At 42.4% G+C, this 12,091-nt stretch overlaps 1 protein-coding gene across 4 annotated transcripts in view; it reads left to right on the plus strand.

Moving 5' to 3' along the window:
• The window catches only part of exd3 (exonuclease 3'-5' domain containing 3), a 41,587-nt gene that overhangs the window by 17,495 nt on the left and 12,001 nt on the right, over positions 1-12,091 (plus strand). The window contains exon 20 of one of the 4 annotated variants that reach the window (XM_040156732.1): positions 406-752. The exons of the other annotated variants lie outside the window; for them this stretch is intronic. Coding sequence (XP_040012666.1) covers positions 406-423 — 18 coding nt within the window. The 3' untranslated portion in view covers positions 424-752. Of the gene's footprint in view, positions 1-405; positions 753-12,091 lie in introns of those variants that run through there. 4 annotated transcript variants of the gene reach the window in all.

Here is a 12,091-nt window from a genome sequence, read left to right on the forward strand (position 1 = left end):
GATGCAATATGCAGTTCATATTAAAATTTAGTTCATTACTGTTTGAATAGTTAAATATTTCCCTGAAATATTCAAAGTGCAATACTAGTTACCAAATTAAATACCAAATCACTGGACATGATTTGTGCGTATAGGTGTGAGTGAGAGAGAGAGAGTGTGTTTCACCCTGGGGGATGCTCCACGGCCCACCCAGGCGAAGTTAACCCCTTTGTTATCTGATTGTAGAGCTCTGTGATTAGCAATGGATGGGTTAGTTTCTCTCCCTTTGTCTCTCTGTGATTCTCCCTCATGCACTTACAAGGGAAGAGAAGTAAAAAAAACGAGAAAAAAAAAGGCAGAGAACAGAAGATTAACCCCCAAGATCGTGCAGGAAAAGGGTTAATGTTTGTTTCTGTTTATCGATAGGTCACACAGAGATTTTAGAGGCACAGGAATGTATGTCCACCGTGGATACCCCAAGAGTGAAGGGGAGATGAAGGAGGGCTTTGTGGGTACATATGTCCTTTTGTGCAAACTTGTATAATGTATTACTGGCAAAAAAAAAAAAGAAAAAAGCACAGCATGACTTATTTTATGATTGAAAATCTTGTGTTTTGTGTTTGAAGATTGAATCAGCAAATTGGTCATCATCATGTTAACTTCAAACTCATGTCTGTTCTTAGGAAAACAGGTCTTTGCTATTTGTATAAAAGCCCCTCTACACAGGGACATTGTAAAATAGCAAAGGCTCTGGTATGTGTTATTGGTCCATGCTATATACTATAAAAATATAAAATACAAGAAACATGGCAGAGGCCTGCCACACAGAATCATTAATTATTTAAAAAAAGACGTAGGGAAAGGAGAATTCAAAGACTAAATGCAGTCTGGCTGGGAGAAGTTATCGGCAAATAATTGTCGACGAATCCTTTAAATTATTAAGTAAAATAGGGTTTTATTTTCATCCATATTCTTTTTGCCAATTACTTATCCACATGCACCTGCTCCTGTTTATATTTTCTTTTTCTTTTTTTTTTTCTTTTTTTTGGTTGGGGGGCACATTTATACCATTTTCAGCTGTTGATGTGACAAAAAATGAATCTAACTGGCTCCCCCTAAAGTCATGACATGTAAAAACCGTTGTTGTTCAAATAGCATAATGTTACATGGCTGTAATTTTTCAGCTGAGAAGAATATAGCTTTTTCACTCCCCTCTGGCTCAAATGAAAACTAGAGGATGTGAACATACAATAGATGTGTCTTAATGTTGAGCTGTTGAAAAAACATACTGTTTTACTTAAAATAACTAATGACTTGAAATAAACATTTGTTGATGAAAAAAACGTATATTTTTAACCTCAAAATACCTCAAAAATATATAGAGAAAGATCAAGTTAACTGTATCAAGGTGTTGACACATTAATTTAGTCCTTAAATTTTATCTCTGTGGATTCCTGCAAATGGAAGGGTAAGAGGGTGGAGGTGGTGATTGGTCCATCACAGTTTCCTTATTCAGCTGTATCCCATCCCCACCTCTAATGCCTGCTGTGTCTATAGTTTCCATGCACACGCACGCAAGCGCGCACACACACACACACACACACACACAGACACACACACACACACACTTCCGTTGGGTTGCACAGTTCCATCAGATGTCCCATACTGGCCTTTTATAGACATGTTGAGCTAGCATGATTGCCTTACAGATACCAACCAAACACACACACTCACATATACAGTGATGCACATACACAGTCAAAATCCAAAACTTGCAAACATGTACAGACACTATCATATGCACACACACAGAGTCACCTCAGCACCTTTACACACACACACACACACACACACACACACACATACAGCACTTGAGAGTGCACTGACTCGGTGACAGATGCACACACACTCAGACTCATTTGTAGACACCACTGCAGCAGAAACGCTGGTTCCCACGCACCAGACTACTGGGGAAGTGAAAACAAGAGCAACAGGAACTGCCACACCGTGAGAGGGAGGGGTGGGAGAGATGGGGGGTTAGAGAGAGGAAAAAGAGAGGGAGGGAGAGAAGTGAGAACAGAGGTGATTGCAGAGAGGTAAAAAAGATAGAGAGAAAGCAAACGGCAATGAAGGAAAATTAAAAGGAAGAGGTTATTCAGAGATAGGGAGAGAGATGAAAATAACATGGATTAGTTGAGACAGACTGTGTGATGGGGGGAAAAAAATCAGAAGTAATCAGTTTTTTTGCAAGCCACATGAATGTTTGTTGTGAAAGGAAGAGAGAGTGTCTGAGAAAGGTGGCATTGAAAGAATAGGAGGGGTAGAGGAGGGCGAGGCGATAGAAAGACTTGTTGTCTGTCCTTTGATCTACAAAGAGAGCCGCGGGCTGAGAAAGAGAAGGAATGTGAGAGGTTGAGACACGTTTAAAGTTACCCTTCACTGGCTATGTGTGAATGTGTGTGGGTATTGTCCATATGTGAGTGTATCATTGAGTTAGTCAGTGTCAGGATGTACGTATGTGTTAGAATTCAGCAGAAAACAGAAAATACTTCTTATAGGCTTGTCTGTTCTCACACCATAAGTCATAATCACTACTCATTTCTAAATACACATGCAGACAGCTTTTGTAGATAATTGCAAATATTTGTCACATTTGTTTGGAATTGTGTTTGATCAGTGTGGCTTCATCTGACGTCTCTGTGCATATACCGTTCTTCTTGGTGACAAGACAGGAGTCGAATTTGTGTGTCCCGCCTATTTCCCACTCTCCCTCCCCTCTCCAGAGAGTAGTTGGGAGCGACAACAAGAGAGGGGAGGAGGTGACGGTGGGGAGAGGGGCATTCCATAGGCACGCCAAGACATTCCGAGGGAAACCATCCCAAATATTTCCCGCTGTGTGTGGCGAGGGCTCCGCGTCTCCTGTTACTTTCGTGCACGTACGCGCGCATGCATAGACGCACACACGCACACACACACACACACACACACACACACACACACACACACACACACAAATACAGTTTGAGTAAGTGCTAAAAGTGAACAAACACACTGGGAAAAATTGCTGCTCACACATAACATAGGTCCTTCTCACAACCACTCTTTCTGGCGTAGACGTGTAGATAGTTACTGGGTGCAGTTACGAGTAACTGATGGCCAGCCTGTACGTCTGTTTCCTCCTCTGTTTTTTATCTTGGGTACGATGTGCAGTCTGTCTTTCTGTCTGTGCCACTCCAATTTGTGAGTTTATGAATGAATGAGCAAGTAAGACATAACCACAGATATTAAGCTTTCACGTACCCAACTCAGGTTGTAATGTTTTCTTTGGAGAAAAGTCATTATTGCAATTCATAAGGAAAACATTGAAAGGAGAAACAATGTCTTACAAGGGTAAATATCAGTCACATTTTATTATGATATGTATAGTACAGATGTATTGGTTTGTGTATTGAATTAATAATAGGAATATAAACATTTGTTCCCATGTTAATATTTTTATTTTTATTCATTGATTAGCCTATACAAAGCGTTCTGTCGACTGTTTCATCTTTGAGAAAAAGCATTGAGTTAGATTGTGAAATGCTGGTGATCACACATTATTTTAATGGTTAAGAATCCCTGTTCACATTTGAGATGCATAAGATGTCAGTAACAAGTACTCAGTCTGCTGTATTATCATAGTTGTGGTTAAATGTAGGAATTGGTGATGTCGGGCCTCTAAGAAATCACGCCTGTTCTCTTTTCCCACAGTAAAGTTGGCCCCAGGATAGCATAGCAACACTATGACACTTGTGTGTGCAGGTGCATGCATGATATGTATCTGTGTGTACATGTGTGTGCATGCAAGTATGTCAATTTAGAGTTGCTCAAACGCTGCTTAGGTTTCTCCTAGAACTTGGGGCAGGCGGGTGAATGTGTGTATAGGTTGTTTATTAGGACATTTACTTAGTTGTGGGAATCATTCAAAACATAATAATCTGTAATGCTTATTTTTATTGGAGCATAGCCGATCACACAGTGCAGGTATTGACATTCACAAATTTTTCTATTTGTGTTTTAAGACCAAGAGATTCAGTTGATTAGCCTAGATAAACAGGCAACATCTGTCTGCCAATCATAAAATTCTTTAACAGTTGTGTAGTTGTCTGAAACCAGAGACATAGATAAAGATCAATGCGAACACCTGTGCTAAGCAATCTGTGTATTGAAACAGAAAAAAAAAAAAAATCGAACTCACGGAGGCAGTGTGAGGAACGAATCTCTGTCTCGAAGACAAAGTGTGCACCCACCTATGTTGGTCAGAATATGTTCAAACAACCTCTTTACTAGTTTGTTTGCCAACCATAGCGCAGGGTATCATTCAAAAATGTTCAATACCAGTTCCTGAACGATACGTTTTTCGATACCGATTTTATAAAATCCATTTTAACAAATAGGAAATTTCATTATACATAACAGTATAGATCTATAGTTTTATCTTTCAGCCCCTTGGCATTTTTACACACTCAAAGCAGTTTCATAACGTAAAAAATATAAACCTATTTACGGCGGTGTGATTCAACTTTTTCCTGCATGCCTCTACAACGCGTTCGTGTAACGTTACCTTTGAAAGCCAATCACCAGCATTATTAGATCTTGGTACAAGTATGCTGCCTGCCAATTGGCTCGCTGATGCTGATGAGATTTACTCCTTAGGTATCGCAATTTGGTACTGGATGACGAGACATTTGTTGATACTTGATAGCAATTCGGGCGGTGCCATAAAAGTATCGTAGTTCGGTACCCAGCCCTAGTCAGCCACCCACAGCAAACCTTCAAAAATTTACATAGAAATGTTACTGCGGTTGGAACATTTTCAACATATACTGGAAATATACTCTACCATATTTCACCCCCTGTATTTGCCTTACTATTGCTTCTCTTCTGTTGTGTTTCTCTCTTATTTTCTTGGTCTGTATATGCATGCCAGCAAATTTGTTCCATACATTTAATTTTAAATCACTGATTACAAAAATGTAATCAGCCCATGTACATGACCATGTACAAAACAATCTTACTGTCAAACAAAAAGAAGAGATTTGGCGAGCGGCTACTTTCTGGCTGCTGTCCCATGGCAGGTACTCACAGTATTTTAGACCATGTGCATAACCTAATTTGTATGCATACCACAATAAACACATGCCGTCATAGACATACATGAGGGCACAGTTGTTAGCAAATATTCATGCTACAGTAACACAGTATTGTTTTTGTCTCTGTCCTTCTCTGTATCAGTTCCTCCTTCTCACCCTCTGAGTGGCCCTCTCACTCTCCATCTTCCCTGCTCTCCCTCACACACTGTTCTCACCCTGCCTCCCCACTCCGCTCCACTCCCAGCCTCACTCTCCGTTTCAGATTAGCCAAGGCGAGGAATCCGGTGCAGCCGGCAGCTGGAATGTCCTGTTTGTCTTGCTCTGTTTGTGTGTGTGCGCGTGTGTGTGCGCACATGTGTGTGTGTGTGTGTGTGCGTGCCTGTGTGTGCGTGCGTGCGTGCGTGCTTTGTGTGTGTGTGTGTGTGTGTGAAGTTGGTGAGGCTGGTGCTGCTTTTTGATGTGTTCCATTGTCTGAGAGCCAAGCTGCTTCCTGCCCCTGCTTTCCCCAAAAGCCTGAGAGAAACCGGGAGGAGGAAAAAGAGAAGAGAGAAATTGCAAGAAAACATGACAATGAAAAGTTGACATGAAGAGATGGAAGCAAGAAGGTGGAATAAGAAGGGGAAATGGCAAGATGGGAAAGGGGGGAGATGGCTAGGAGGAGAAAGATGAGGCAGGAAGTGATGGAGGGATGGAAAAGGGAGGAGAGAGTTAGAGGGAGGAAGAGAGGTGAGAAGGAAGGAGGGAGAGCTTCAATAGGGCTTTTCCTACAAACACCAATACAATGAAGTAGTGCGTAATTTCCCATGTCCCCCACACCCGCACGCACGCACACACACACACAAAAACAAAGTTTCTCATAGGTTACATAGCTTTATTCTCTATATTCGGGCGGTCATACTTGGGTCTGTCTCACTTCTCCCTCATACGTGCTCTGTTTTTGTGGTCTACGTGTGGTCTGACAATGCGGACAGCACAGGCAATACAGATATGACAGGATAAGAAAATTTGAAATTATGGGGAAGCGTGAGCAAAACAGTGCGATACGACTATGGGAGGAGATGAAGATAAAGAGGATGTCTGTAAGCAGTGAGAAATGAAAAACAATTGCAAAGTAAGAAAATTTCAGAGGAAAGAAAATAGCTCAGAATTGGGTGCGTGCTGTGTATGTGGTACATTTCCCTGTGAAAATGTGGACGTGCATAAATCATTCAACGTGTGTTTTTGTGTATGTGTGTGTGTGCGAGTTGCTGGCCGGTGGAGGGGTTTTGACGGGGCAGAGCAGAGCATTCCTGCTGGGTGGTGATGTCATGAGAACTAGCTCTCCGCTCGCAGACAGACAGCCCTGTTTATGTTCCCCTCCAGAGGAGAAACCACACTGTGTGTGTGTGCCTGTGTGTGTGTGTGTGTGTGTGTGTGTGTGTGTGTCTGTGTGTGCGCGCACGAGACACCACCAATGTGTGTCTCTCTCACTCTCTGTCTGACTGCGTTATTGGCTCATGGGGGAGGTGGGGAAGCCGAGAGGCGCTCAAGAGGGTCTACTTTCCCCTGCCGCTCAGGGAGAGGGAACCACTTACTGATGCCTTCCTCTCAAACATACACACAGAAAGAGGAAGTTTCTCATGTTTTGCAGAGCACAGTAGCTACACAGTCAGACTGTGCTGCTTTGAGTGATTGCCCTCTGCTTCTAAATAGTCTCCTAAGGGATGCAGAATTCTTTTCAGTATAATAATAAAGCTTGGGTCAGCTAATGACAACAGTACCAGAAAGCTGATATTTAGCTATTAAAAGTGTATAATTGTTCACTTTGTTGTATAACTTGAAGGTCTATGCATTTCTTTAGTTGTCTAAGTCTAAAAACATAATTATTGGCACGCTGAGAGTTTAACTATAGGAAACCAGTTGCAAAAGTAGTTCAGAATTGTATTTATTAGAAATATGAAAATATTTGTGAACAGTTGGAATTACATTTGTTTTCCCGACATTGTATGTGCCCATCCACATATGTTGTCTAGATTTACTTTTAGGTTCTCCACAAATGTTGTTTCCATCAATAAAATGGAAATCAAATAGATAACTTTACAAAAATGTTGTGAGAACTATCCCTAACAATCGTGTTTTCCTCTCCCAGATACTGCTGGTATAACTCTCTTTGTGTCTGTGGTCATGGTATAATGGTTTCCCTTGCGATAGTGAAATGTGATCTTCGGTCTTTGCAGCTTAGTGAATCATACATCATTCTCCCACATTCAACCCGAAGTGCAACTTAGCAAACCATTTGAGTTCCTTCTGTCTGTGCTGCACACAACTAGGATGATAAAGAACTTTTGTCAGCCATGCTAATACCTACAGTGAGAAATAGCTGAGAGGTTTAGGCTTGTTATTATCGCAACTCTGTGGCACACAGGCCCACTTTAGTAGCTTTTGAGGCAGCCATTCTTGCTCAGATGTGATATTACAAATGAGCCCTTTCAGAAGATACCCATTTTTTACCTTCTATTTTAAGTGGTTTTTTTATACTGCGATATGATTGGTGTGACTTCCAGGAGGTGGAATAACTTGAATTTAAGCCGAGAATAATGAGTTTTACATCCGTTTTTGTGAAGGCAAACAACTTAATGGCTATGTATTTGGTGGCATGTTTTTCCCATGTTGAGGACACCAGCTTTAGCTCTAGTAGACATTTGACCACTATAAAACAATATTTGAGAAGAGATGCTTGGTCCTGGGCAGGTTTGTGCTTACAATAACAATATCCCCTTTGGCATGAAGGTGTTCTAGGAAGCAAATCATATGATCCTTCCCTGCTGTGTTTCAGTAATGTTAGGTTACTGACTGCATAATTTTAGCTACCTTTCAGCTCATGATTGCTGTCTCTCTGCTTGATGAACGTGTGTGGTCTGCTGTCTGTGTTTAGAGTCACACAAGAGTAGGGGTATTGAAATTCTGTGGTTGTATGTGTCTTCCTGTCTCTTGTTTATAGAGTTTCAAGACTGTTAAGATTTAAAAAAAAAAAAAAAAAAAAAAAAAAAGATGTCTGACATAACTTTGTTTGAGTTATAAAAAGGTGGATGCTACACGATTCCCAAGTTTAATATATAATTATTTAATATATGAGTATCATTTGTGCAAGTGTAGAAATAAAAATCAGGCCTTTCCATGTTTGTTAAATGCGCATCTCCATATATGACAATGACATGTAAAAACCAACACAGATCCTGGTCCACAGGAACCAGAGCCCTGCAGGTTTAAGTTTCAATCAACAACAGATTTACACCTTCAGTGTCATGTGAATGTGGTTAAAGCAACTGATAAGAGAGAAAACCAGCAATACTCAGAGCCACTGACCTATTTATCTTTACAATAACCCCATCCACTGCAGGCTGAGTTGGGTTTTTTTTTTCGACACCCCTGTGTATGTGCACGCTGTGTGTTAGTGCAAGCTTGTGTGCGTGTGCAGTTTCCGAGAACGAGTTGTGTCAACAATTAAATTTAAACCTCATGGAGACAGAGATAATAGATGGTAACCCCCCACATAGTCTGTGGTTTGTGAACTCCACCACTGTACTTCGTGTGTGCATGCATGTGAGTTGTGCTTGGAAGTTGGATTCTCCTGTGATATATTGCTGTTTTTTCTTTTTTTTTTTGCTCTTTTTTTTGTTTGTTTTTTTACTTGTCTGTCATGTTTAAAACTGTGAATGTCATCATTGTGACTGCATGTTTTCACAGTTTATGTTCTAAGTGTAGGTCTGTACATTCTGTGAACATTCTTTAAACGTCTGGTCTGCGTTTGTTTTTGCTGCTTGTACGTGCATGTGTAGGTCTTGGGGAATGTGAGACCACCTCAGCCTTAAAACTTTAAACTATGTCTTGCAGTGGTTCTTTCCAAAGCCTGCAGTTTGCGTGATGTGATGCTATCAGGAGGTCTGTTTGCTTTTTGGGAGCTCCAGGCTTGGCGGGCACACACACGCACATTTTCTCTGTTTTGTTCTCTCTTTCTCTTCTGTTACCCACAGAGTAAGATTAAAGTGAAAGTTTTGTGCGGGGTGGGAATGGTCACAGGCAGACACCCCCTCACCACCACCACCACCACCCACCCTACCCCACCCCCCCAGGGAGCAAAGAGATAGAAAGCTGGAGAGGTCAGGCTGCTTGGCCTGGGAAAGGCCTGAAAGAGCAAGGGGGGACACTGTAGATAGATAGAGAGGGTAGATGGATTGATAGAGATTGGAAAGAAGAGAATGGAGCAAGGAGAGGGTTCAGAGAAGAGATGTATGTCACTAACACAAAGCAACAGAGGGAAAGAAGGAGAAGAAATACGCAATATTTAAACAGAGAAGAGGGTGGTCCAGTGTAGGGTATCAGCATCAACAAAATGAAGAAAGAGGGAAAGGAAAAAGAAAAATCAGACAAAAATAGACTCAAATCATATAGAAATACTATAGAGATAAAGGAGGTAAAGTAACAGTAGAGACCAAGATTTCACTACTGAGTTGTTACTCAGAGGGATGCGGGATATAAATGGAATGGAAAATTAGACCCGCAGTAGGTAAAAAAAAAAAAAATTAGAAAAAAGACGATGATGTGCAACTTGCGTCTTTCCCCATTTCCTCCTCCTCCTCTTTCAGGCCAAGGAAAACCAGCATCTAATCTTTCTCATAGGAACTGCATCCAAGCATTTTAACTCATGACTTGAAGTCTGAGAAGTGTGTTTATACCGTATGTATGTATTCTTGTGTGTACTCTCTGGTGACCAGCAGAATTGCCTATGAACCAAACACAAGCATACAAAAAAAAAAAGTAAGAACAGTTTTGATATATACTGTAGGTTAGCTATGGGCCTTGTACTGGTTGGAAGTAGCCTTTGCACCTCTAATCTAACTTTTTGAATGCCAACCATTCTAGTCATCTCATTCCTTAACTTATGTAAACTTTCAGTCCAAATGTTTTTGTTTACACTTGAGCTCTTAGAGTTGTGTGGTTGCGGGTGTAACTGGGTGTGTGATGGTGTAGTATTAGTGTGCAATTTGGGTGTGTGTGTTTGTGGTTAAGGGTGTTGCCTTTTTGCATTGGACACTGCTATCTATTAAGTGTAGGACCATTATAAGTGTATGTGTGTGAGAAGGAGAGCTTTCAGCATGTCCCACCAACTCAAACCAAAGCTGAATGTCCATTCATGAATTAATATAGCAACTCAAGCCACCCAGCGTCCCTCTTTGTTGCCGGTGGAAACCAGAGGTGACTGGAGTGCCTGAGTACCTGTCTATCTGGATGATCCCATGGACCTCCTACACACACACACACACACACACACACACACACACACACACACAAGCCTCCTTGGACGCAGGGAGCCCTTTCTTTCTTTCTTTCCCTCCATTTTCCTGCTGTCTATTTTGGTCAACTGGTGGCCCGTTCCCACAGTGCTGCTGTTCCCATGGTTATCGCCGCGGAGATAGCGAATGGGGGTTGGGGTGGTGGTGGTGGTGGGCTTGACAGGGAGCGGGAGAGACAGCGTTGCTCTGTTCGAAGAGATAGGGGACTCTATGGCTGTAGATGAGGTGGGGGTGAGGTGGGGTGGAGGGGGGTGAATGAAGGGTAAGGGGTTGAGTGTGTGCATATGTGTGTGAGTGTGTGTGATGTGTAGCTCCCATGAATATCACAGGTGGCCCGTGAAGTTAGAGCCAGTAGGGGATTTCAATAGACATTTGATTTTTAATTTAATCTGGCACAAGCTGATATCATATATTCATTATCCTAAACATTTTCACTTAAAAACTTCAATTGTATGTATTTGAAGGTGTGTATCATATTAAATATGGATGATGCAGGGTTGCAGATACTTTGATTTTAACGTATGGTCAATATCCGCCTTAGATGTTAACATATGTCCGTCCTCCACCATGTGAGACTTCTTTCTGAGGGTAGATGCCACTTCCTGAGATCAAGAACAGAAGTGGGGTGCAAAAAGAGGTGGCAAAGGAAGTGCTGGGGAAGGGTTGGTGCCGGGAGCTGGTTTTGGGGGGAGGGGGGCTGCGAAAGGAGGGGGCAAGGGGGGGAGGGGTGCGGGTGGGTGTGCGAGGCTCAGAAAGAGGGGATGGATTCAGTTCCCACACTTCTAATTACTGTGTCACTGGAGACTGAAAGGGGACTGCCCCTGGCCCTAGGGAATTTGCTGGGGCCAGTCGCAGAGAGGGAGCAGTGGTGGAGGGAGGGAAGGGGACAGAGGAGGCGAGGGGAGGGAGGGAGGGAAGGAAGGGTGGAATTAAAGAGGGTGTATGACACAGGAACTCTCTCCATCATCCTTTCTTTTGGTTTTACTTCGTTGCATTCACATTAGAGGTGAGCCCCTTCAACGTGAGTCTCCTCCCCTCCTCTGCCCAAACACCCCAACCTCTCACCTCCGACCCACGTCTCCTTAACCTCCCTTACCCTCCTCCACATCAGTCTTCTCTTTCCCTTCAGCCTTTGTTCACCATCGTGTACAACTTCCTTTTTACCCCCTCAAACCCATTACGCTTTTTTTTTTACCTCCCCTTTACCTCTCTGCTTTTCGAATGTTGTGATCCTCTCCTGTGTCTCCTGTTAACATGAACAAGGCTCCCAGAGACATTTTGAAATGAGGGAGATTTTTCCCTAACGTGCTCACACACACACACACACACACACACACACACACACACACACACACACACACACACACACAAACACACACACAGATGCCTTATATTGCATCATTACTGCCACTTAACCCAAGCCCTTCCCCTCTTTTATTTATCTTTATCTCAACCTCCCATGGCCTGTCCACTGTGAGTTGTGTGTGTGTTCTGATAAAACCTGGGATGAGACTGAGAGAGACACACTGTATGCATGTGTCTGTGAACCTCCATGAGCTCAGCAGTGGTCTGAGTCTGATAACGGTTTGAAGCAGTAATGATGTTACTATCTTGCACGGCATCTCACACTGTTGTCTCATGGGCCAG

The sequence above is a fragment of the Xiphias gladius genome, chromosome 20 (assembly GCF_016859285.1).
Source record: "Xiphias gladius isolate SHS-SW01 ecotype Sanya breed wild chromosome 20, ASM1685928v1, whole genome shotgun sequence".
NCBI classification, from domain to species: domain Eukaryota; kingdom Metazoa; phylum Chordata; class Actinopteri; order Istiophoriformes; family Xiphiidae; genus Xiphias; species Xiphias gladius.